This window comes from Canis lupus, chromosome 26 (genome assembly GCF_048164855.1).
Source record: "Canis lupus baileyi chromosome 26, mCanLup2.hap1, whole genome shotgun sequence".
Lineage (NCBI taxonomy): Eukaryota > Metazoa > Chordata > Mammalia > Carnivora > Canidae > Canis > Canis lupus.
Genome location: NC_132863.1, coordinates 11,009,747 through 11,037,086, shown reverse-complemented (window position 1 = coordinate 11,037,086; position 27,340 = coordinate 11,009,747). Strand labels below are relative to the sequence as shown.

The following is a 27,340-nucleotide window of genomic DNA, read 5'->3' as shown; positions in this document are numbered from 1 at the left end:
ATGACAGCAGAAAACTCCATTTCGGTTGTTATGTTCAACAAAATAAAACAGGGAATGTAGATTTCTTTCCACGGTCATTGATCTTATTTTCTAGGCCTGCCAGGGCTTATTCTAATATTGCATGGAAATGTCTGAAAAAGGAAACACATGGAACAAAATGATGCCGAAAAGAATATGTTAACATGAATTCATGAAACATAGAGTTTGACATTCTAACAAATGCTTGTTACCTACTATTTAAACATTCAAAACAAGTACCTCCTATTTAAATTGTTGAGAAAAGAAAAAGAAATACTTGTAAGTCCTTCTTGCCAGAAATACAAGCGTACTAAAATCTTACCTCAGATTATCAATTCAAGAATTTTTATTTGTATTTTTCTTCCAGTCGGCATGCCTTTCAAATATGAAAGCCAGACACTACAATATGGTGAATTTTTTTCGGAAATATTTCATTTTGAGAACAAAGCTTCTCACAAACTTGGATACAAAAAGAACTGATTTCCATTCACAGTGTCATAATAGAATGGTTTACTGGGTTCAAAAGCACTAAGCTAATAACAAAATGCTATAGAAGTTCAGCTCCTCATTCCCTCAGAACTGACATAAGCAACCATCTAAGGCTTTTTAGCTTGGGGCCAGTGAAATCTGTGCACGTGGTGAAAATAATGCTCAAGTCTGAAGACAATGTCAGCTACACCATCCATTCACTGAGCATTTAGACCAGCACTGTCCAATGGAACCTTCTGTAATGACAGCAATGTTCTGTATCTGCTTTACCCAACATATGGCCAGTACGTACTTGAAATAGGTCTAGTGATGAAGCAAATGGATGAATTAAAATAAAATTTAAAAAAATTTTAATTAGTCAGATATGACTAGTAACTACTATATTAGAAAGCACAGGATTATAGGTACCAGTTTATTAGCAAATTCTTTTGCCCCCACCTCAATGCCTTTTTTTAAAGTTAATTCACCTGGGTCCTAATTCTAAAAGAGGTTGCAAAAAAATATTACTACATATAACCAATTACCTTAAAAACATAGCCAATATATTTGAATTTCAGGATTTAAAAGTGGGGTGACTCATACATAATACTTTTGCATTTTTTCATTATAGTTTTCTTTGTTGAGTGATGTTCCATAAGATGGAGTTCACCTAAAGCAAAAAATCTTGTGCAATATGAAACAACAGAAAATATTACCAGTCTAATATTTTATTTCTTACAAGCATATTGTGCCACAAGATAAAATTGGTAAGACACATACCTCAAATCTATGAATGAACAACTACTTTCGAATTCAAGGCCATCACAATCTTCATAAATTTTACCAGCTGTTTCAGGAGAATCACAGTCTACTACTGCATAGTAGTACCTGAGTCGTTTGAACTGATAATCTCTCAATTTTTCTCTAGAAGTCCTAAAAGGTAGAAAGCTCATTAAGCTTACCAATATGGGAACACAAATACCTATCTTCCTTTAAAAAAACAAATGTAATTATTTCAAGAATAATATATTACAACCTGGCCTTCATCCCAATCCATCTTTCCTTCATGATTCTACTTGTATGGGCATTAAATATTTAAGCTCAATTTATTATTTTGAATAGCACAGACTAGCTATTTCGATTGAAATTTGAATCTAGAAAAGGAGAATATAAGAATTACATATGCTACTTATAATTTTTAGTTCTTGAATAGTCAATTTTTTTGGTTTGTTTTCCTACCACATATAGTCTCTGAAGTAAAACTGAACAAAATCACTATATTACAAAATATGCTAAGAAAGCATTAGCTCTCAGGAAAGAAATTTCTGATTTTGTAAAATGTTCATTCCAGATTTATGTATGCTCAAGTCTAAATTGTTAGAAGTTTAATTTCATTTCACTACAACATATTCTTTGAGGGTCTTCATTGGCTCTGTTTTGCCATCAATCTATTTAACCAACATTTTTATTACATGAACATATAGCTCCACCTAGTGGTTTAAAAGCTACCTTAAAGTTTTTTCTATTCATCATGATAAAAATTGTTATGTTTTTTATTTAATCCATAAATTTTAAAAAATTACGCATTTTGAAGGCAAATAGGGTATCAGTCCCACTTATACGGAAAGCAACATCTCAGGGAAAAAAACCAAAACTTACTAATTCAGAGCAACGAGGCTGAGAACCCTTAATCAGTCTAATCATGAAATGTTTTTCAAAACTCCATAATTGTTTTTGTGAATAAAGAAATATGAATATACACACAAAAGGTTGTTGGAATAATGTGCCACTTCTGACAGACTTTAATCTGCTTTACTACCTGTTTTAACCATGAATAGCAGGCACAGCATAAACTTCAGTCCCATTAAAGTGACCAGAGTTCTTACAGCCACTCTGGAAAAACTGTGTGGAGGTTCCTCAAAGAGTTAAAAATAGATCTGCCCTATGTCCCAGCAATTGCACTGCTGGGGATTTATTCCAAAGGTACAGATGCAGTGAAATGCCGGGACACCTGCACCCCAATGTTTATATATATATATATATATATATATATATTTTTTTTTTTTTTTTAATTTTATTTATTTATGATAGTCACAGAGAGAGAGAGAGAGAGAGGCAGAGACACAGGCAGAGGGAGAAGCAGGCTCCATGCACCGGGAGCCCGACGTGGGATTCGATCCCGGGTCTCCAGGATCGCGCCCTGGGCCAAAGGCAGGCGCTAAACCGCTGCGCCACCCAGAGATCCCCTGCACCCCAATATTTATAGCAGCAATGTCCACAATAGCCAAACTGTGGAAGAAGCTTCAGTGTCCATCGAAAGATGAATGGATAAAGAAGATGTGGTATATGTATACAATGGAGTATTACCCAGCCATTAGAAACGACAACTACCCACTATTTGCTTCGACATGGGGGGACCTGGAGGGTATTATGCTGAGTGAAATAAGTCAATTGGAAAAGGACAAACATTATATGGTCTTATTCATTTGGGGAATATAAAAATTAGTGAAAGGGAATAAAGGGAAAGGAGAGAAAATGAGTGAAAATATCAGTGAGGGTGACAAAATATGAGAGATACCTACTCTGGGAAATGAACAAGGGGTAGTGGAAGGGGAAGTGGGCAGGGGGTTGGGGTGACTGGGTGATGGGCACTGAGGGGGGCACTTGGCGGGATGAACACTGGGTGTTATGCTATATGTTGGCAAATTGAACTCCAATAAAAAAATTAAAAAAAAAAAAAGTGACCAGAGTTCTGAGTTAGTGACATGAATTTGAGAGATTTCATTTTATTTTCTATAACAGATTAATACCAGTCCTTTTCAGGGGCATCTTCAGGAATACTTAATAACTCTACTGGTCCTTGAACTTGTTCTTCTTTCATCCTCTCCTTTCCAAACTCCGAAGGATATATCTAAATGCATAAAAATAAGATCAATGTAATTTATACTTCACTTTTCTTATAACATTCAGACCTGTCAAGGTCAGGAACTCTTAAGAGTTACAACTGAATTAGATGAAAACAGCAAGGATGACTCACTTCCAAACCTATTATTGGAAGCTAAAACATCCTGAGGAATCTCCTTAAAAATAGTCATTTAGACTGGAAAGTAACAGAAGAGGAGGTTGAGAACAAAAATAGAGTATCTTCTGCATACATCAACTGGGACAAGATGGTCCTGTGATCCAAAGGAAAAATTAAGAAAAGCAAGAGTTCAAGAAACTCAATACAAACACACATATGAAAAATGACTGGTTGACATGAAATATATGAAAATGATTAAAATATATAAAACATAAAGAAAAATAATTGTTTTATCTTTTGTCATATCATTTACCCAATGCTTTCTTTTAAGAAATACTTTTATTTTATTTATTTATTTATTTTTTTAATATTTTATTTATTTATGACAGATAGAGAGAGAGAGAGGCAGAGACACAGGCAGAGGGAGAAGCAGGCTCCATGCACCGGGAGCTCGATGTGGGATTCGATCCTGGGTCTCCAGGATCACGCCCTGGGCCAAAGGCAGGCGCCAAACCGCTGTGCCACCCAGGGATCCCTAAGAAATACTTTTAAATAGAAAAGAACTGGGATGCCTGGGTGATTGAATGTCTGCCCTTGGCTCGGGGCGTGATCCTGGGGTCGGGATCGAGTCCCGCAATGGACTCCCTGCATAGAGCCTGCTTCTCCCTCCGTCTGTGTCTCTGCCTCTCTGTGTCTATCATAAACAAACAAACATATAAATAAATTCCTTAAAAAAATAAATAGGAAAGAATTAATAATCTTAACACACAATTTAGATGGTCTTGGTAAAAGAAAAACAATTCACCCTCATTGGGATTTGGTATTTTTGTATGTTGGCTACTTTTGAGAGCCAAAAAATATAATTGTATCAATTTGTATTGTTTTGATAATACTGGGCTTAATATATTTTTGCTAACTAATACATGCTTTTTTGAGTTCTCTGCAATATGCAATTTATCAAATAGGGGCTTTGAGTTTTCTTACTAATTTGAGTGGCAATAATAGGTTTTGATGTGGAATTTTTAAATATATATGTAGTCACATCTGTTGATTCTGTTTCTTTTTCTTTTCTAGGTTGAGAAATTCCTGCTATCCATTTCCTGAGACACAAGATTTAACAAGAACACAATACTATTTTATTCCATTTCTGTGGTTTGATTTTTTATTTTTTTCCTCACTTTATCATCTGGAGTTTATTTTGGACTATGATGAGGTAAAGATCTGAACTAAACTCTTTATAAAGAGACTCATTGGTGTGTCCCATTATCAGGTATTCAAGCTTAGTTTAGTCTAAATTATAATATAAACTCTACTATTTACCAATTTCATTACATCAATTTGTCCTTCCATTTTTACCCAAACTTGCTAACACTTGCAGCAATAGAAAATGTTTATATGTTGTACCTGACAGGGTGAATCCTTTTATACTGGTATGTTCTCCCAAAAATTTATTAGTCATTCTCACTTGTTTATTCTTTCAGATGATTATTGGTATCATTTCTCTTTACTTTGATTTGAACTAAAATCATGATTAAAACTACACTAAAACTATAGAATTGACATATTTAAATATTTAAATAGAACAATAATTTAGAGCTGTTTCAGTCACAGTACTAAATAGTGAGCTTCTTTTAATTTCATCCTTACAACTATCCTAGGAAATGCTATTGTTCTATCCACTTGTCAGATGACAGAACATATTTGAAAGATTAATAAAATGCCCAAGATCACATTGCATGTATCAGAATCAATATTTAAATGTAGGTCTGTCATACTGCAAAGCCTAGATTCTTAATCACTATGCTTGCTCTCCAGAAAAATGGTATCTCAACATTTATTTTTTTCAAATTTATCCAGTGTTAGAGTTTACTTCATATGTATCATGTATATTTAAGGTAATTCCCAAGGACCTTACGTTTCTGCTGCTAGTAAAAATACATATTTTTTTTCTTAATTGGTTAAGAATTGAAGAATATAATTAAAAAATATCTATTCTGTCTTTGAGCTTTATAACAGCTTTTCAATTGACTTAAGTTTTTAAAATACATATAATCACATAACCCATCAATAGCAATAATTTTACCTCTTCCTTTCTAACTTTATTATAATATTTATTATACCAGTTTTGTGCCTAACTGTACCAGACAACTCCCAGATTATTTTCCTTAAAAAACTATGACTTAAAAAAAAGATTAAACTTAAAATGTCTAGAAATATTTTAAAATTAAATCAATTCTCACCTTTACAGAAAATATAACACCTCCTTTAGGTTTAAATGAATTGAACAGAGCTAGCAAATCTTTCGCCTTTAATCTGTCCCAGTCCATATTGCAAACTGCTAATCGACGTGTAACCTAAGAAATGAGAAAAATTAAATATAACATAATCTTTATCATTCCCATCACTTGCAAAATATACAAAAAAAAGTCTTCTTTCCCCCAAATTCTGAAATCATCAATATAGTATTTATCTAAGCAGTTTCTATCTGTAAAAGAAAACTTCGGTTGAGTCACACAATGGTAAAACTGTCAATAGATAAGCACTTTTTCTTACTTGGTTCTTAGCTCTTGCATCAGAACATGATAATCAGATTTTTTAACAACCAAGTTTGTTAAGCTATTTTGCTACCCAAATATGAGTCTGGAGATTGATTATGTTACCCCATAGCATTTCTAATAGTGCAGTAGGAACTGAAATGTAAACTACCAGCTACAACAGTATTTTCTAAAAATTTCATGTGAAGTTTAATTTCATGTGACATTTCTTTTTTTATTTTTTTTTTTAAATTTATTTTATTTATTTATGATAGGCACACAGTGAGAGAGAGAGGCAGAGACATAGGCAGAGGGAGAAGCAGGCTCCATGCACCGGGAGCCTGACGTGGGATTCGATCCCGGGTCTCCAGGATCACGCCCTGGGCCAAAGGCAGGCGCTAAACCGCTGCGCCACCCAGGGATCCCTCATGTGACATTTCTTTAGTTAATCTCTATTTGCTTGGGCAGACATCTAATTTATATAGCTTCATTCCATATCAAAAATTGTTTTTAATATCAAAAAGTTTTAATCAGAATACCATAAGAGTATTATTTACCAATAAAGCTTTTCCCACTCAATTTAATAACATCAATTCTACCATTCATAAAAGCTACTTTTACTATGCTCTTCACAAATAATATTATTTATTCAAAAATTCACCTCATCAGCCCGAGGAGCATCTTTATCTAATTCTCTCCAAGCATGCTCAAAACCAGAGTCCTCCGGCAGTAAATCTGCCATATCTTCTTCATCTTCAGAACTGGTTTCTATATTTCCTTTACCCCTCGCAAGATCAGGGCCACTGTCACTTTCATCATCATTGTCACTATCCTCATCTTCATCTTCCTCCTCATCACTTTCATTTCCATCAATATAATCATCAGCTGAAGTTCTACCAGTGCCTATAATTCCATCTTCAGATTCTTCATCATCTATTTCACTTGCACTTTCTGAATCTTCCTCCAGAGCATCTTTGTCAAATATGTCACCATCTGTTGAGTTTTCATAATCATTGCTTTCTCTTGCCATTAATAGTGGAACCACTGTAAAAAAAGATTAAAAGGAGATATTTAGAAAATGTAAATACAAATTGAATCCAACTTATTTTGAACTCAAATCCAGTACAAACATAATTTCTACAAAATAGCCTAAAAAAACATAAATTCAGCAAAGTTCATGCTTAAGTTATTTAACATAAATTTGGATATTTACCCAATCATACAAGTAGATTCACATATTCACTCAATTATGGAGTGCCTGCTGTATGCTAGATGCTCGATACAAAATCATTGGCAATAGAAGCTATCAATGCCTACACTGAACTTAATAGTCAAGAGGATATGTGGACAGATATCAAAAAAATCAATCAAATCAATACATATAATAGGATTCTCTAAATAGGTATAACTGAATTGTTACTTGAAGGATGAAGAGGAGGTATTCAAGATTAGACCAATAGATGAGAGAAATGTTCCAAACACCAAAAAAGCCCAAAAACAAAACCAAAAAACAAATGCAAAGATCTAAAAATAGGAAAAATTGGCAAGAATGTCTAGATTGCAGATAGCCAGGAGTCAAGTAAGAAATTAAAGTGAAGAGTAAGGTAGGGGCCACACTTTCCAAAAACCAAGAAGAAGGCTTGGACTTTGTCATATAAGCAGTGAGAAGTCCCTGTTGTTTTCAGAAAGGAACATCATCAGATTGGCACAATGAGATCACCTTGACTACACTATAGAAAATTGACTGAAGGAGTCAAAAGCAGATGCGACTAGAGAATTAGAAGTACAGGACAATACTACTAGCAAGAAATGCAGGTAGCACTAAACTGTCAGAGACAGAAAGAAGTGATGGATTCACTTCAGAGTTGCAGAGTCAGGAGGTAAAAATCAACAGTAATTAGTGACAGGGGCTTGATATGGGACACAGAAGTTTTAGAAATGTCAAAGATGAGTCCTAGCTTCTTGGCGTGAAAAGCTAGCTAGCTAGTTGGATAGAGAGATAAATGTGATGTTGGAAAAGAACCAGTTTGCTTGTTTGGTACAGGTAGATCATGAGTTGTTTTTGATATGTTGAATTTGAATGCCTTTGAATCATTAAGAGGAGATATCAAGAAGGCTGTTGGCTGTTTACAGATCTGAAAAATTGCACAGTGGAGATAAAATTTTTCATTCATTCATGTGTAATAATAAGAAATGTTATGATATAGATGAGATCACCTATGCAGAGCAAAATAATAAGTTTTCTGCTTAACTTTGAGCTTTGTAAGTAACTTATAGTTAGCAATATATGAAAAGTAAGGGACTATTTTTATTTAATTTGGATTTTTTTAGCTTTCATAACTCTGAAAAAACTCATTCTCTATTTCTAAAACAATCATACGATTCTACTGTGGGGGTGTGTGTGTTGATATACAGTATCGTACACATTTTATTCATCTTTAAATTGGAGCTTACGTTTCTGTTTACAGGTTCTGCTTGCAGAATTTTAAAAAAATTATTTATTTATTTTTTAATATTTTTTTTTAAGATTTATTTATTTATGATAGACATAGAGAGAGAGAGAGGCAGAGACACAGGAGGAGGGAGAAGCAGGCTCCATGCCGGGAGCCCGACGCGGGACTTGATCCTGGGACTCCAGGATGGTGCCCTGGGCCAAAGGCAGGCGCCAAACCGCTGAGCCACCCAGGGATCCCCAGAATTAAAAAAAATTTAAAAGCTTAACACTTGGAATGAAATTTGAACTTAGTTTTTTCCCTGATCCTATAATCTTATAATAGGTATTTATTGACAACATATTTTTTTTTAATTTTTATTTATTTATTTATGATAGTCAAAGAGAGAGAGAGAGAGAGAGAGAGAGAGAGAGAGGCAGAGACACAGGCAGAGGGAGAAGCAGGCTCCATGCACCGGGAGCCCGATGTGGGATTCGATCCCGGGTCTCCAGGATTGCGCCCTGGGCCAAAGGCAGGCGCCAAACCGCTGCGCCACCCAGGGATTCCCCCAAAATATTTCTTATCTACTATGTAAAAGGCATTGAGCTCAGGAAAGGGAAAAGGGATATGGCTTATATCGTGATCCCATGCTCTTGATGGGTTCACAAACAAAAGGAAATTATTTACTGATTTATGAAGCTATGTTCTAAAGTAACACAGAAGGAACTTCTAAAATTGGCCTGTACAGCAGTATTTATAATAAAAAGGGTTTCATGAAGATGCCATTTGACCTGAGGCTAACTGAAAAAGAGTTCCATGAGGAAGAAAAGAAATGGGCTTTTATTTTAGTGCCATAAGGGAGTGGGGAAATCATAAAAAACAAAAAACAAAAAACTAGCCAATAGATGTGAAAAAGCCAAAAAAAAGGGGGGGGGCATTATTGTAAGTTCTGCATATGGGATAAGAAAAATGCCACCATAATAGTGAAAGAAAGTTACTATGAGGCAAGCATCAGAATTCACTTTTAAACAATATACTGAGAAATAATACCTTCTACACTTAGCTTTATCTAATATTGCAATTTTCTCAAGCATCAGTCATTATTATACCATTTAAATGATTTTTGCATTTCACTGATGTTTTTCATTAAACTGAATTTTAAGTTAAAAAAATTAGCTTTGCTCTAAATATCTCTGAAGTCACAGATATGAGGTAGTGGTTACATTTTTTTCCCTAAGATGTACGTAACTATTAACATAAAAAAGTTTGAGTATCATCTCACATACGCCGTTTTCTCTTATGACAACAATATACATACCACACTTTCAGTTATATAATAAATTGATATACAACTGAAACTAATGATGTATTATATGTTGGCAAATTGAATTTAAATACAAAATAAAAAGATACATTCAAGACTTGAAAATATCTAGTATTTTAGTATTTTTGACAATATCAAGTACAGAGTATTCATTCATTAAGTATTTGCCCAGAATCCACCATGTACAATGCTAGATAATGGGAGATTATCTCCATTCCTAGATGGTACCACTCTAGTAGTAACTTTAAACAGTACTTACTGAGCTACTTTAAAAAAATGCATTATTATCTCCCTCCAAGTTAAAAGTAATGAATGCTCACTGCAAAAATATTAAGAAAATATGGTTTAATGAAGAAAATAAAAATGATTAGTAATTTTTCATTCAAAGATAACTGGATGGTTTTGTTACATAATTTCCTAAATTTGTTTTCTATGATGTACCCACTGATTTTTTTTTTTTTTTTTTAAGTAGCTAATCATATCATTTATACTATTTGGTAACTTATTTTTAAAACTTCATATATCATAAACATGTTTGGATTTATCACAATTTATTTAATCAATTCCCTAATGATTTATACTACTCTTTAAATTTTAAAAACAATACTATGATGCACTTTCTTTGCACAAATGTCCAATTATTTACTAAAACAAGTTCCTGGGAGGCAAGTGCCGGCATCAACATTCTATAATGACACATGATACCAAACTGCACCTCTTCATGTCACCTTACCTTGTAGCAATTAAAAAGTTCTGCCCACAGTAGTTGCTAGAATGGTAACTGATGAATAATAAACAAAAGATGTTTACATATGAAGTCACCAATCCCTACTTAAACATAAATGCCCTTCTAGACTGTATGTAAACTACTGGAAGCAACACGATGGGGTGGAAGGATTAAAGGCCTGAGCTGCAGGACCAGCTCTGTGTATCCCCACGTAAATCACTTTACCCTTGTTTCCTGATTAATCTACCCTAATTTCTTAAGCTCATTGAGAAATTTTAATAAAAACAATATGCAAAAAGATTCTCTAAAATCAATCCAAAGGATTATAAGGATATGTTACATTAATCCAGTGTCCTAAATCAAGTGAAATTTAAAAGATGCTAGACTAACTTACTTCATAAACCCAGCACCAAACAAAACTTGCTGCTGTTCCTATTCTGATATTATTCTCCAATTTCAGTAACCAAACTCCTATCCATTCTCCCTATACCTCAGTTTGCTGCCTGGTTCCACTACAAATGAAATGAGATCACACTCTGACCTCCCAGTCCCTGCTATCTAGAATTCCATCCACTACCTGATACTTCCTACCTTTTGAATGTGATCTCAGCCTCTCAAGTCCTCTCTTTTTCCTGATGCCTATCCTCCTTGGGTCTTGTAATTATGGCCAGCCTTTGGCTCATCTGAATATCAATTTTCAGTTAAAAACATAAACGACTGGCAACACCAACACTCAAAATTTCTTGCTGCTGGAGGTGACACAAAATTTTAATAAGCTCAGTAAACAACTAAGCATGAACCAGAATCAGATGATTCTTAGTTCCAAATAACCATTTCTAGTTGTATTTTCCACTTACCCCTTCAGAGACCTTACTATCTAATCAAACGGGAATTACTGATCTCTTCTGAACATACCCAAGCACATCTTTGCTCAAAAAGTCCTTTCTATATAGAGTTCTGGTATCTCGATTTACTTTTTCCAAGCCCTATGGTACTTCTCCTATGAATTTTTCTCTGGTTACCGTATCTTGAGTGATCTTTTCCTCTGAATTCCCATCGCCCTCTGCTAAACATCTTTTACAGCACTTACTATTATTTATTATATTACAGATCTAATTTCGTCCACTTTAGATCAGTATACAACCAGTATATAGCCAGCAGCCACATGCAGCAACTAAGTACTTGTAATGTGGCTTGTTCAAATTTTATACTTGAGATTAGTATGAAAATAGAATACAAACTATGCCATTAACATTATTTAAGCTGATTACACTTTGAAATAATCGGTTGATGTACTATGTGTAAGTTCATAAAATTAATTTCACCTGTTTTTCTTACTTTTTAAGGTGTCAACCAGAAAATTCAAAACTACACATTTTTTATTGGACAGTGCTGCCTTAGGCTGGTGTTACTGTAGAGTTCAGCAGGGATTTATTTGCAATAGAGGATCTGCAAATGGTCAAGAAAGACTGAAATCAAGGTCAAACTCCACTCAACAAGGTATATGCACCTTGCAGGAGTGCTATGTCTGGGAATAGGAGGGAATAAACCTACTGCTTCACTCAAAGATGCTGTCCCTTACCAAACTATGAGCTCTAGGAGCTCTATGTATCCAAAAGGGCTTAACTTTTTCTAATTTGCACAGGCATCAAATAAGCTAGCAGTAGCCTCGAGATGGGCAACCAAGTCTTACTTCTACCTGCCAAATACTAGTTGCTAAAAGTAGTTGAATGAATGAAGTATGAATGAATACCCAACTCTACCACAAATCACAATCATTGTTTAGCCTCAAGTTTTTCTCTCCTAGCCATTATAGCACCAAATAATCATTATACGGTATTTTTTCTTTCACACTTTATACTCAATAAGCATTTGATCACTGCCATTATACTAATATTATGTCTCCTTAAAAAAAAAAAAACTGTATAAAAATAAATAATATCAAAGAATCCATAATTCTTTCCAACCAACCTGATTGCATTTGTCTTCTTGTCTCAGAGTACTTGACCTTGGGACATTTTGCAATTTCAGAGAGGCCCAAGTCTCCTGTGCTGAGTTTTCCTTTGGGACATGAGTCTGTACTATGCCGAACAATGTTTTTTTTCTCTATTATACTTTTTTGTATAAACTCTTCTCTGTCTTTCTTAGGACTTATTTTTGAATTTACCTTCTTAGATTTGCATGACTTTTTCATTTTCTGAATTCTGCCAGAGTCATCTAAACCATTTTTCTCTCCAGAATCCTTTTGATTAATTTTCTTGGTTTCTTTCTTTTTCTCCTCCACTAGATTTGATTCTATTTTGTTGTTAGTCAGGGGTTTTTTCTTCTTCATTTTCTTTTGGTTCAATGCTTTATCATCTTCATCAGATAGATCAGAATCAGAATCTGAAAGGTCATAAAAACGTTTCAAGTCTTCTGTAGTGCTGTGGTTGATGAGACGTCCTCTTTTATCCACAGCATAATTCAACTTGAACCTTTTGTCATGAAACATTGCTCGGAATCTCTTGTCAATTTTGACTTTTCGATCCTTTTCTGGCATTTCCCAAAATCTTGGGTCTTTTGTAACCCTCCTAAACCGCTGGTCACTCATTATTTCTTGTTTGGATGCCATTTTTAAATGTCTGACTGAACAAATGCTTGAAGAAACCAAATACTAAAAAATAAAACAAATATTACATAACGAAGGGTTAAAAAGATACTTCACAAATAAATACTAATTCACAATATAGTCTAAGTTAAATGTAAATAAAGATAACACATTCAATTTCATTTCCCAACTGAGTCACATGCAGAAAAGCAAAAACTATTAAAATATAGTCTTTTGATTATAGAGCATTTGGAGAAATACATTTAAGACAAAACCAGGCAGAATTCCAGGGCTTTACAGAGGGAGGCAAATGCTTACTAGCCAAATGCACTCACTTAGAACTTCTACATTTCTTTTTGCATACCTATACCTGAGGCCAGTTAAAAGCTAATGTAATCAAAAGTTTCCCAAGCCTCAGTTGGTCCTATGTTTCTTCTCATTCTGGTCCCATTCTCTGTGTTAGTCCTTACTTCACGGTACTCTAAACAACTCTTCGTTCTACAAGGCTACTCTCCCAACTAAATAGATCCAAATCGACTCAGATTCAGCTCACAAAGTTCCCTCTTTAAATCTGACAATCCTTCAAAAAGTTTCACCCTAGTTTTTTTTTTTTTTTTTAAGATTTTTAAATTTATGATAGAGAGAGAGAGAGAGAGAGAGAGAGGCAGAGACACAGGAGGAAGGGGAAGCAGGCTTCATGCAGAAGAAGCCCGACGTGGGACTCAATCCCAGGTCTCCAGGATCACGCCCCGGGCTGCAGGCGGCGCTAAACCGCTGAGCCACCGGGGCTGCCCAGTTTCACCCTAGTTAATAAAGATCACTTCTCTCTATCATTTCTTATTCTATAACTGAGTAAGGCCCAAATGGGCTGATTCTCCCCAAAACATATTAGATTGTGTGTGAGAGATCAGTCCTATTCCCTTGAAAATAGTAACGATTTAGCATCTCGATTTGATTTTTGCAGAGTTAAGTCACGGAGTATTAAGAACACAAAGGAACTGATCAAACAGGGTAGCAGTGCTTTGTTTAGAAAGTAAGGCTTATATTTTGTTTTCCTTAAATTCGAAAACAATTTTTTATACTTCAAAAAAAAAACCCCATAGGTTTCGATGATGCACTGACACACATAAGCTTAACAGGTAGGTACGAGGTACGCATCCTCTCACCAACTATTAGTGACCATGCATATAAATGTTTACAACGAAAGCATTCGATAAATGTCAGACATGCAGACAGAGATGGGCGACCTGATCTCAACCTTCAACTCCACAGCCCATTCTCCCCTTTACCCACCCTCTAACGCGGAGACCACCAGGGTGGTCCCAGAACGACGATCTCCTTCCCAACCCCTAACCTTAGGGCGCAACTACTGGGCTGAGGTCCCTCGACAGGACTCGGAGAGGACCAAGAAAGTCTGAAAAACGTGACTGGAATGGCAAAGAAAAAAAATCCCTCGTGAATCCGAAGAAGACCCTGCCACAGACTCGCCAAGCACCCCGCGCAGCCCTTCTTCTTGAAACCCGACTCCGCTCACCTCGGAACTCTCGCCCGGCCTCACGTGCGACCCGACCCGCACCCACAGTCCTCCGGGTGACGCTCCGCCGGAATGGCAAGAGAACTGGGACAAACTACTTCCCCTTTCCCTCTACTGTGCTCTCCAGCGCAGGCGCCGGAACCGCGGCGGCGCATGCGCGCGCAGAGCGCCTGCGAGCGGCGTCACCGCGGGAGATGCAGCGCCTGGGCGGTCTCTGGCTCTTATGGCGGCGGCCTCCGGCGGCAGGGGTCGCGGCAAAGGGCCTCGGTCTCAGGGAGGTCGCCTCCGGCGTCTCTCCCCCGGGCAGCACCTCGCCCAGAGCCCTAAATATCTTCGACCGAGATTTGAAGAGAAAACAGAAGAACTGGGCGGCCCGGCAGCCTGAGCCGATGAGGTTTGACTACCTGAAGGAGGAGGTGAGTCCGCGGGGCAGCGGGGGAGGGTAGCTCCTACCTCAGGCGCCGGCCCGGGGGCTCGGGCCAGGCCGCAGCCGACCCCACTTCGCCCTGCGTGTCTGAGCGTCTACTGTAATCGCCTGAGCTGCTGGGTGCGCGTATTTGCAAGGTGCTCTTCATTCATTGACCCAGCAAAGGGTTGCAGCTGTGTCCTGGGCACGGTAAGACCGCGACCCTCAGGAGGTCAACAAGAAATGGAATTTCAGCCAGAGAAGTCAGGTGAGGTACTAAAGTGGAGTGGTGTAATGACTGCAGCGGTCAGAGAAGGCCGCTCGGGCAGACGACACGATGAGGAATTAGGCAAGCTGAGAACTGGAGGGAGTAGCCTCAGTGATCAAAGGGAAGGACAAATGAGTTTCTGGGACGGAAAGGACTTGGTTGAGGCCTTCGGTGAAGGAGACAGTAGGAGGGGAGGTCAGGGAGGGCGGTAAGAGATAAGGACTTTGGATTTTCCCAACCCGTTCTATACGGGAATCTCTGGCCACATGTGGCTATTGAGCGTTTGAAATGTCGCTAGTCCAGTTGGGATGCGCTCTATCTGTAAAATACACTGGATTTCAGTGACACGTGTGGGAAAAGGATGCCAAATACTTCACTAACAGTTTTTTTTTTTTAAATCTTGATTACATGTTGAAATTGTAGTTTTGATACATTGAGTTAAGTAAAATATGTGAAAAATAATTTCTTTTGTTTCTTTTTACTTTTTAAAGGTGGCTATTAGAAAACTTTAAATTTCACATATGGCTCTCATTGTTTTTCTGTTAGTCAGCGCTGCCCTAGAGGAATGTGAGGCTTTTGAATGGTTTTTGTTTTTGTTTTTGTTTTTGTTTTTGGGGGGGGGAGAGAAAGCATCAACCTGGAGCCCAACCTCACAAGCCTAAGATCATGATCCTGGCACCCCAAGCCTGTTGAATGGTTTTTTTTGTTTGTTTTTGTTTTTGTTTTTTTATTCATGAAAGACACACAGAGAGAGAGAGAGAAAGGCAGAGAGGTAGGCAGAGGGAGAAGCAGGCTCCAGGGAGGGAGCCCAATGTGGGACTCCATCCTGAGACCACGGATCACGCCCTGAGCCAGGGGCAGGTGCTCAACCCCTGAGCCACCCAGGCATCCCTGTTGAATGGTTTTCAGCAGTGGAGTGATAGGATCTGGTTTATGTATATATATATATATATTTTTTAATTTTTTTCTAATTTTTATTTATTTATTTTATGATAGTCACACACACACAGAGAGAGAGAGAGGCAGAGACACAGGCAGAGGGAGAAGCAGGCTCCATGCACCGGGAGCCCGACGTGGGATTCGATCCCGGGTCTCCAGGATCGCGCCCCAGGCCAAAGGCAGGCGCTAAACCGCTGCGCCACCCAGGGATCCCTGGTTTATATTTTAGGAAAATTAATTAAGATAAGTTAAGGTCTCTGATTTGCTCTCATTTGAAAGACCTCTTCCTCTGTCCAGGTGGATTGGAAACTTAAGGTTTCTACTCTTTGGACACACAGCACCAAGATCAGGCCTAAGTAAATGTTCTGGGATGAAGCAAAATTGCAGTTAAGTATAGTGAAGTCTTGAAAGCCAAAGCAGGAAAGAGTTTCTGAGCTCCTTTGGACAGACCTCTGTGTAAACTTGGCCTGACCAGGTGATTGGCTGTATTCATTCTTAGGGTTCACAATGACATGTACTTAAAAGATGTATATTTCTAACCACTTTTCTCCAAGTAAAGCGTGTAGGTTACCACTTGACTGAGGCCTCATCTATGTGCAGGACTAGAATAAATGAGGTAAAGTGTATGAGAGTTCTTTTTATAATGAGCAAGTTATTCACAACGGGAATGATATATAAAGTGGAATCCTCCAGGAAAAGACTTCTGCTGTGCCTCTTTCCCTCCCTCTACTCCCCTCCCCCAAAGCAAATATACATATGTTCTAAACTTCCAAATCCTAATAGAAACTTTGGGGTGTTTATGAAGCAATAGTGGAATCTAAGGAATACTAGGCTCCCACATTTTTATTCCTGCCAGATGAAGCTAGCCTAGCAAAAGGAAGCACCTATCTTATGCCCTCTTTTAGATTTGGTTGGGATTGGGGAGAATAGCATGAAGTGCAATTTCTTCAGATTTGGTTAACTTTCTCATTTGCACATGTTGCTTAGAAAAGTTGTTTACTTCTTTTATAGTTCCACAGAATTTCTGATGAGTCTTCAAATAATAGAGTTTTGTAGTGATCACTTATACATTCATCTGTAATAAACCCTAGCTAACAATATTCAACTTTATGTACCTCCTGCTAATATCTGTGGGCAATAATGTATTTGTTATGCTTCTGTTGCTTCTTATCCTTGTAATTTTATAAAGCATATAGAATATTAAGGCCAAAATACATATACATATTCATAAATATGTAGTCTTGAATTCATTAAATTGACTTCTGAAGTAATTGGCCTCCATTTGTTTCCTGGGGTAGTTTAATTTATTGTGTTTATAATATATGCTCAAATTACATAATTTATGGTCCAAGTGAAAATGGGATAGAAAGAAGTACTTATCAACAGTTGAAACATAAGTAACCTGTGGATTATTGAAAACTAGAAAAAGAGTGATGCTTCTCTGTTAAATCTACTTAACTTATATACATCATTGCCGCTTGTAATCCTTCAGGTTGGAAGTCAGATTGCAGATCGTGTGTATGACATAACCAGGTAAGTGATAATTATCATAATAAAATACAATTAACTTTTGACTGGAGATTCAAGAGATTGAATGCTGAGAGCTTAATGTCTTGAATGGCAAAATCTAGAGGCATTTATTACCAGAATTAGTGATTTTAATCACATTCTTCAGTCTCTCCTTTTTTATATTTGGAGAGTAAGCATTCTTTTTTCTTCATTGTTGCCCCCCCCCCCCCCAAAATAAAGAATAGAAGCACAATTCATGGTTTCTCTATGAGCCTGAATGACTGATGCAATTTCATTTGACCAAAAGCCAGTTATGATAACATTGCTTCAAAAATGAAGGTAAAAATTGACCACATGTGAATTTTTCTTTTTAAGATTTTGTTTATTTATTCATGAGAGACACAGAGAGAGAGAGAGAGGCAGAGACACAGACAGAGAGAGAAGCAGGCTCCATGCAGGGAGCCCGACACAGGAATCAATCTTGGGTCTCCAGGATCAGGCCCTGGACTGAAGGCGGTGCTAAACCACTGAGCCACCCGGGCTGCCCCGACCACATGTGAATTTTTAAGATTTGCTAAACTTAAGATTTACTAAACCTAATTAAAAGTTGAACCAAAATTAACAAGAGAGTCTTTTACAATCTAAGTGAAGGAGTCTACCTAGATTTGTTCCCCACTCAGGTTATATGAGACTTCTGGCCATTTTATCTTCAGTATTGTTAATGGTAGTGGGGTTCTCTGACAATTATATGGAGGCAAATTTGAGAATAGAACACTTCGATGAGTTATTATTAAAACCTTGATGAACTCATTGCTCTGTATTAAGCATAACAACGTTACTAATTCAAGTTTACAGCTGTGTGGCAGGAACCACGCAAATAATGGTTAATGTCTTTACTGTGAAGTGCTCTGTGATGTTAGCAAATCACTTTTTGTGTTTTGTTTAAAAGGTGTCCGTTAAATTAGACCAATGTAAAATAAATAAATAAGACCAATGTGGGATGAATTTATTATATTTGTTTCTAAAAAGGGAAATTTTATAAAATTAAAAACTCAGTCATTTTTTTAGAAATGTTTTTGAAAGAATCTTGAGATGGGGACGCCTGGGTGGCTCAGTGGCTGGGCGCCTGTCTTTAGCTCAGGTCGTGATCCAGCGGTTCGGGATCAAGTTCCGCATCAGGCTCCCTTCGGAGCCTGCTTCTACCTCTGTCTATGTCTCTGCCTCTCTCTCTCTGAGTCTGTGTCTCTCACAAATAAAATCTTTTAAAAAAATAAATTAAAATTAAAATTTAAGAAAGAATCTTGGGATGAATTAATTGCATTTGGTAAAATGCTTCATTGTTACCAATAATCACCCCCATTTCATCTGTTTTATTCCATTATTTTAAGGATCTGAAACAAATAGCTAGTTCTCTATACTGCAGTCATTCATTTGCCTGGATTTTAGGCCATTTATTAAAAATGAAACATTAAATTTTCCAAATCAGTATGGATTTTACAAGTCTTTTTATGTCATAGAACATAGAGCTATAGAGACACCTGTGATTAATGGCTAAAAGCATGTGTTAAACTAACATTAACTCTTTAGAACTAAATTATTAAAAATACCAGTCTAAAAAAAGAAATACCAGTCTAAATATCCTTGCACTAATGTTCTATCATTATATAGTGTAGTTTATGTTGTCCGCACTGATCTTTCGTCGATTTTTAAAAAATGAATCCCACAGATTATTAAATGTCTTATTTGTGGTATCTGAAATCTATTTAATACTCTTGTAATCTGGTGGTGCCTGAGTGGCTCAGTCCATTAAGTGTCATCCTTCAGCTCATGTCATGATCCCAGGGTCCTGGGATTGAGCCTGTAGACAGGCTCCCTACTCAGTAGGAAGCAGTCTTCTTCTCTCTCTCCCTCTGCCCTTTCCCTTTGCTTGTGCATGTGCACACTTTGTCTCAAATAAAATAGAATCTTAAAAAAAATTACTGTTGTAATCTGTGATAACAATAACGCATAACCAACTTTTGTTGAGCGTTTGTACTGCGCTAGATACGTGCACCATTTCGTAAAATTCTCTTGAGGAAGGTTGTAACTTTTCCATTTTATAGATGGGGAAACAGATTTAGTGAGATTAAATCACTTGTCTATGGTCACAGAGCCAATAAATTGCAGGTCCAGAATTCTAAATCATGTCTTTCTGATCCCAAAGCTTGTGTACTTTACCATGTTATACTGCTTTGTGTTCACAACTAAAATCGAGGGCATTATGTAAAAAAAAAGTTTTTTCCCCACCACCAGTTCTCCAACTGCGTACTGTTGTTCTATATTTTTGACATAAGTTTTTAATAGAAATTGAAAAAGGACTTTAGGTTCCAATAGAAAATATGTTAGTGGATAAAATTTTAAGTTTTTCTTGTCACATTACGATTAGATTTGTGAACTGGTTTTGTATGACATATATTTAGAAGAGGCAGCATAGTTTGGGGGATAATAATTCTGGCTCAGGATTCTGACTAACTGAATTCAAATTCTGATTACTGCTTATTAGTTGAGGGACTTTGGATTGACCTACTTTGAATATTAGTACATTGCTTTGAGCCTGATAAGATTTCAGTAAAAGTTAGCTACTATTTAATGGGTGTTTTGATTTTAGTTTAACATATTAATATTTTATGGTATTTTACATGATTTTTAAGTCATCTGCTGCCTCAGCAAAATTGAGAAAAAGGGATAAAGTTCCTGAGAAGTATACTGATATTTTCATGTTAATATACATTAGCTTCTTTTCATTCTTTATTTGTATGTACTATCAAATTAAAATACCCACTGAGTTTGTTCTTTGAATCCACTTCATGGAGCAACCTTATGGAAAGCCAGTTGACTGTGAGGTCCTGTGAATGTCTGGACCAGATAGACTTGCTCCTTCAATGTGTTCTCTGGTAGAAACAGCTTGTAAGGTGAGGCAGAAAAGGCAGAGGGTGTGACTTTTTGAAAGTTGTATTCATTAAAATGTTTTTACTTCAGAAAAATTAATTTTTAATAATTATTTTGTGGACCGTGTTATTACAGACAAAACATAACATAAGTTCTGTGTCTATTTTTTAGGAATTTTTCCCTTGCTTTGGATGTTGGTTGTGGAAGAGGTTACATAGCACAACATTTGAATAAGGTATATATATTCAGTGACTTAGTTTACTTTCAAGAAATAAAATTGACTATTTAAAAAAATTCTTCTTTAATTCAGTTCGTATCATATTTTTTAAATGGTAAATCAATGGTGGTTTTGTCTCCTCTTAAGTATTTTTTTCTTAATGTGGTTTTTCTTTTTTTAATTTGCTTTATACAGTGATTCCTACTTATAGTTTCCTTAAATCTAAGATATGTTGTTCTTCATTCCCATTTTGTGCAGATGTTTTTAATACTTCACAATAAAATCAGATTGACATTGATTTGGAAAATGTGATTAAGCTAATTTTTTAGCTGAGAAAAATATTAATTTTATCATTTGATTAGAAATGTTTCTGTATGATTATGTATAAGTAGCCTTGATTAAGGCTTAAACTAGCATTTTACATTTTCTAAGTCAGACCATAAAGACATTCATTTATTGTTTTAGCCCCTGTATATATAACACTGTGTTGGATACAGATTAAAGTGAGCATTCTATCTAAAATCTACTTCAGGGACACCTTGGTGGCTCAGCGGTTGAGCATCTGCCTTTGGCTCAGGGCATGATCCTGGGAATCAGGATCAAGTCCCGCATCGGGCTCCCTGCATGGAGCCTGCTTCTCCCTCTGCCTGTGTCTCTGCGCCTCTCTCTCTCTCTGTCTCTCATGAGTAAATAAATAAAAATCTAAAAAAAATAAAAATAAAATCTACTTCAAAAAAAAACATATACTTGGGCCAGGGTGGTGGGAGTGGGACATGAGAGGTTCTCAAAACACTGTTGTGGTGGGCATAGCAAATCTGTTCTTCTTGTTGCTCAGGCCAGAAAACTTGCTCTTGTGTCCTCTCCTCCCACACTGAATCCTCCCCATCTTACTTGGATTTCAAAATATATCCATAACTACTATTCTTACCACTTTCAATATTATTGTATTGGCCTCCCTGCTTCTACCTTTTTCCTCAACAGTCTGTTCTCACAACAAAGTAATTATTTTAAAGCATAAGTCAATTCATTGCCAGGCATCTGCTCAGAACTGTTGGCTTCTTTAACTCAGTAATAATCCAGACTCTTAATCCATAAGGCCCTCAATGATCTGGCTGCCTAACATATATCTCTTATCTTATGTCCTTCCCCTCATTCCTTACTTTTTAGCAACCTTAACCTTATCTCTGACTCTCAAGCTGGCCAGAGATTTGTATTAATAGTTGTTGCTCTGTTCTTCCCCAAAATATCTGTATGGCTTACTTCCTCACCTTTTTCAGGTCTTTGCTCAAATGATCCCTCATCAAAGATTCCTTTCCTGACTATTCTATTAAATAGAGTCCCCACTCTCCACTGGCTATTTGCCTGACTTGTTTCATTAGCACTTATTAGCACCTCATGTATGTTTGTTTAATTGGTATCTGTCTTCTCTTACTGGAGTATAAACTCCATAGACGTGCTCATTTATGGTCACTGCTAAATTCTCAATATCTAGAATACACATTGAAGATTTATTAAATGAAATTGCATGAATAAATGCAAGATAACTTTGAAGTTATTACTTCAGTGACTGGAAAAAGTCAGGGGTGGTGGGGCAAGGAGCCTGAGATATTCTTGTTTTAGATATGTTGAATGTGAGGTAACAGTGGACTATATTAGTGTTAATATCTGACAGGTAGTTGGAAATGTGGAACTAGAATTCGGGTATTGAGGTTAAGAGCGCTGACATAAACTTAGAAAGGGATTTCACATTCAGCTCCTCCACTTGCTGACTATATATATATTTATATATATATATATATATATATATATATGTGTGTGTGTGTGTGTGTGTATGTATATATATACCCTTGGACCAGTTATCCAACTTCTGCACACCTCAGTTTCTGTAAAATGTGAGCAGTGATACCTCTCCCCAAAGGTTAGCAAGAAGATAAAGTGAGACAGGGTAAATGGAGGCTATTCTTACTTGGGAGCCTGTCACAGGTGATAACTGATGCCACAGGAATGTAAGCTCACTGGGGAAGAATATAGAAAAGAACCTTCCACAACTGTGTTTGGGGGTGGGAGAATGAAGAGTAACTTCACCACAGAAATTGGCAAAGACTACAACTTCGGGTACCTTTTTTTTGGAGGCCTGTAGTTAAACATTCACCTGCACACCAGTTGCACTTGAGTAGTTAACAGTAGCCAGGTAATGGTATGGTACCCTTTCCAAGTTGTGGGCAGGGAAGTTCTTTAGGAAGGGGGTGTGCATGAAGTGGAAAGGATTGTCTTTGTCAGAGGAGGGGAAGCAGCGTAGAAAGTACTGAAGAAGTTTCTAGGAGACCACTCACCATGCTGGACTTCAAAGAGGTCAAGTAAAGTAGAAGTGAGAGCAGACACGTTGTTCTACTTGATTAGGTTGTTAATAATCTTTACAAATAGTGTTAGTAGAGCAGTGAAAGTGGAAATAGGTTACCAGGAATTGAGGAGAAAGACATTAACGAGAATTAGAGTTGTAGATGGCAAACAGAACAAGTAGAAGGTAGTTAGACGTGAGATTTTTCAAGATTAGGAGTCTTATGCCTGTTTCAAGGTAAGAGAAAGAAACACGGAAGACAGATGGAAGATTGATAGAAATGGTGACAGGGAGAGCAGAATCCTGGAGAAAAGAATGTAGTGGAAGTTGTTAATCTGGAAAAGAAATGGTACAGTGCTCTTGGAAGGGGAGAGATGAAACAGGGAAAATGAAACCAGAGGGCTCCCCTTCTCAAGTGTCTTGTGTTTATTAAGTCTTTCTTTACTCTTTGTAAACTCTTTGAATGAACAACTAAAAGGCAGGAAAACCATCCAGGTCTTTTGTGGTCCAGGAGTGGCGACTAGCTCTCAGCATATTGTACTCTGGAAAGGCTAACACATAAGCCTTAATCTACTGAGTGAACTGAAGAGGTTGATTATTCACACCTATGTTGTATATTTTATTAAATATAGTTAAATGTGTTAAACATAGGTGTAGTTGCATATATTTAAATCTGTGTAACTTACTATATGTTATTAAAGCTAATTGTGTATACTGGTTTTACTGCAGGAAAATGCCCTTAAAAAGCTGAAAATTACTGCTGCCACTTTTTCCTTTAGCAATTTCAATAGTTACTTTGTTTTGTTAGTGGGTTTTTGTTAGTTTCTTTTTGTATTATCTGATTAACTTTTTTCCATTGCAGGAAACTGTTGGGAAGTTTTTCCAAGTAGACATTGCAGAAAATGCTTTGGTAGGTAGCTTTTTAACATTATTGATTTCTGATCTTTTGGTTTTATTTGTAGTTTTTTGTTTTTATTTCCTTCAAATTGAAAATAGCTTTTTTAAAAAAATTAGATATAACACATATAAAGAATTAAGCAATACAGGAAATGTAAAATATCAATACAGGGAAAGGAAATATCCCTGGTCCCACCATTCACGGGCAACCACGGCTAACATTTTTATCTCTATCTTTGCAGATAGATAACTGCCTCCCAACATATAATTATATACAAATGGTATAATAATATGCTGTTTTTTACAGGATATCATTCTTTTGTATCAACGAATGACATATATACATACAAATTTCTCCTTTTTAAATGGCTATATAGGGTTCCAATATACGAATATTCCGTGGTTTATTTGAGTAAATTTCTATTGAAGGACAGTTATATTTCTAGTTTCTTAATAACCAGCACTGTGAAGAACATCCTTATATAAGGCAACTTGGTACATTTGATTTATTTTTTTCCCTGGAAATAAATTCCTAGTAGTGGAATTTATGGATTCTTTGGTATCCATCTTTAAATTTTTGATATGCAGCAGACTGCCATTAGAAAGATAGAATAAAAAAAATAGAATAATATTATATGAAAACACTTTTTTTTCTTCTTTGGCAGTACTGAGCCAATTGTTTTCTGCCTTTGTCAGTTTGATAGTGGAAAGTAGAATCTTATTGATAGTTTTATTTGCACTTTGGTTGTTAATGCAGCCAACAGCTATTGATGTCTTTGGGCTATTGGTATTTTTTAATTTGTGAATTTGTAAGTAATTTTATGATGTGCCTATACCTGCACTGCTGACTTAGTGTGTTCTTATTCTCAGTAGTTTGTAGGAGTTTGTTTTTTAGGGATATTAATTTCATCATATATATTGTAAATATTTCCCAAAGTGTGTTGTTTACATTGTTTATGGATTTTTAGAAGTTTTGATTATAATCACAAATTAGTCTTTTCCTTTATGATTCCTGGCTTTTGAGTCACATTTGCTTAAAGTGTTACCATCTAAGAGTATAAAAATATTTACCCATATTTTTGTCTGCTACTTTTATGGTTTCAGTTATTCCACTGAAACTTTCAGCCTTCTGGGATTTGTTTTGGTATGAGGGAGGTTTCCTATTTATTTTTTTCCAACCTGCTAGCTAGTTTTTGTGGCTAGTCTTAATTCTCACTTAAAAAACACTTCTTGAGCTTCTTTGTGGCTCTGTTGATTTTTTTTTTTTTTTTTGGAAGGGATAGAAATTGCCAAGTAAATACAACATTGACTTAAATTTAACAATAATTTCATTAGTAACTGAGATTCTATATAAATGTATTTTGAACTTTTATTTTTTAACCACTAGAAAAATACCTTAGAAATGGAAATTCCTACTGTCAGTGTTTTAGCTGATGAAGAGTTCCTTCCCTTCAAAGAAAATACATTTGACCTGGTGGTTAGCAGTTTAAGGTTGGTAATCCATTTGTACTTCTTAAAAGTGTACGTTATAAATAAATAATTTATGGTATGTAGTTTTAATATTATGCAGTAAAGAAAATAGATAATGGAGTCAATTTTTAATAACTTTTTTTTTTAAGTCACAAACCAGTTTATAAACTCGAAGATTTCTCTGGTAAAGAATTACGAATTATATGCTCCCTACTGGAGGTGATATGATATAGTAGCATAACTTTTTTTCCCCAACTTTTTTCAATTTGCTAAAGTTCATCTGTGATAGAGGGGTTTTCCTTCCCAGTATACATATCTTAGTATTGATAGGGGAAAAAGTTGGAAAGACTATACTGGCCTCAACATTCAAATATTAGAGCACTCTTATAAACTCATTCTGGCAAATAAGGAAAAACTAGTATTTCCTTCAACTTCAGTTTTTCTTCCACACAGAAATAGAGTCCCTAAGGTTATTTTTTCCCATTTGTGCTTCCTACCATGTCTTTCCACATTGATTCCACAAACATACAGGTATTTATTGAATAGATTATAACATATAAGGCTCTGAGCTAGATGCTTTGGGGAAATACAAAAATGAATCCAGACAGGGATCTCATCCTCAAAGAATTCAGCATCTAATAGGGAAAATAAAATATTATGTGTGTAATTTTATTTTCCCTGTCTTGTTTTATAGTCAGATTTTCTTTCAAAGATTCAACATGCCCTTCATGTCAGCAGAGCCCTTTTGATAGCTTTTTTAGGGTGAACCTAAAACCAATCACTGTGGTTCACCCAGTACTTTGCCAGTAATAGCACTGAAAGGCCTCTGTCCCAGGAACCCCTCATTCCCAGAAAACTGGAAGAGTTGTACTCTAGCTATTTTCTTCAGTGAGTTTATAATTTCTTTCCTGCTTTTTAAGGTATGCTGAACAAATTTAGAAAAGTATTCACATTTAATCAGGAAATGAAAAACATTACAGAAATGTTGGTCTAAGGAAAAGAGGAAAGAAAGGAAAAGAGCCCTGGGCAAGGAATTAGAATGTGAGTTTTAGCTCTTCAGCTTGCTATTTGCAAGTACCTAATTCTGTTGTTTTCAGTTTCCCCATAAGTATGATAGAGCTTGTGATATGACATTCTTAATTTTTAATGTATCTAATAATTGTTAGAAAGCATTATGAAAGATAATGTGATCTTAAACATAGTATGGTTTGAAATGGGTATTCAGTGCTATCCTGGAAGTCAGCATAAGAGGATGCCACCTCTGTCAGGAAAGTATGACCATAATCTGCAGACACTTTGATTCTTGCCATCATATACCACTATGCACTGGTAGGGGGTGAATCTCTATTCAAAAGAAAATGCAAGAGATTTCCTAAATTAACTACTGTATAGTATTTTTAGTACTGTCACATTTTCTTTTTTTTTTTTTTTTAAGATTTTATTTATTGGGATCCCTGGGTGGCGCAGCGGTTTGGCGCCTGCCTTTGGCCCAGGGCGCGATCCTGGAGACCCGGGATCAAATCCCACGTCGGGCTCCCGGTGCATGGAGCCTGCTTCTCCCTCTGCCTGTCTCTGCCTCTCTCTCTCTCTGTGACTATCATAAATAAATAAAAATTAAAAAAAAAAAAAGATTTTATTTATTTATTCATAGAGACACAGAGAGAGAATGAGAGCCAGAGACACAGGCAGAGGGAGAAGCAGGCTCCATGCAGAAAGCCTGAC

The 27,340-nt window shown here is 36.3% G+C and overlaps 2 protein-coding genes across 10 annotated transcripts in view; one reads left to right on the top strand and one right to left on the bottom strand.

Moving 5' to 3' along the window:
* The window catches only part of ESF1 (ESF1 nucleolar pre-rRNA processing protein homolog), a 65,792-nt gene extending 51,013 nt beyond the window's left edge, over window positions 1-14,779 (bottom strand). Inside the window, exons 1-6 of one of the 3 annotated variants that reach the window (XM_072800015.1) lie at window positions 14,647-14,779; window positions 12,497-13,178; window positions 6,704-7,086; window positions 5,749-5,862; window positions 3,297-3,397; window positions 1,267-1,419 (exon numbers count right to left, since the gene is read on the bottom strand). In XM_072800015.1, the coding sequence (XP_072656116.1) occupies window positions 1,267-1,419; window positions 3,297-3,397; window positions 5,749-5,862; window positions 6,704-7,086; window positions 12,497-13,136 (1,391 nt within the window). In that variant the 5' untranslated portion in view covers window positions 13,137-13,178; window positions 14,647-14,779. Of the gene's footprint in view, window positions 1-1,266; window positions 1,420-3,296; window positions 3,398-5,748; window positions 5,863-6,703; window positions 7,087-12,496; window positions 13,179-14,405 lie in introns of all 3 variants that reach the window. The other 2 variants (XM_072800016.1, XM_072800017.1) reach the window with 2 other exon arrangements.
* Window positions 14,780-14,788: 9 nt separating this feature from the next.
* Window positions 14,789-27,340, top strand: part of NDUFAF5 (NADH:ubiquinone oxidoreductase complex assembly factor 5) — a 63,195-nt gene continuing 50,643 nt past the window's right edge. For all 7 annotated transcript variants that reach the window (XR_012018212.1, XR_012018210.1, XR_012018211.1 and 4 more), the window contains exons 1-5: window positions 14,789-15,062; window positions 17,752-17,792; window positions 20,868-20,931; window positions 24,114-24,161; window positions 25,536-25,639. Coding sequence is in view for 4 of the 7 variants with exons in the window: in XM_072800042.1 (XP_072656143.1) it covers window positions 14,841-15,062; window positions 17,752-17,792; window positions 20,868-20,931; window positions 24,114-24,161; window positions 25,536-25,639 (479 nt within the window). In the remaining 3 variants the exon portion in view is untranslated. The remainder of the gene's footprint in view (window positions 15,063-17,751; window positions 17,793-20,867; window positions 20,932-24,113; window positions 24,162-25,535; window positions 25,640-27,340) is intronic.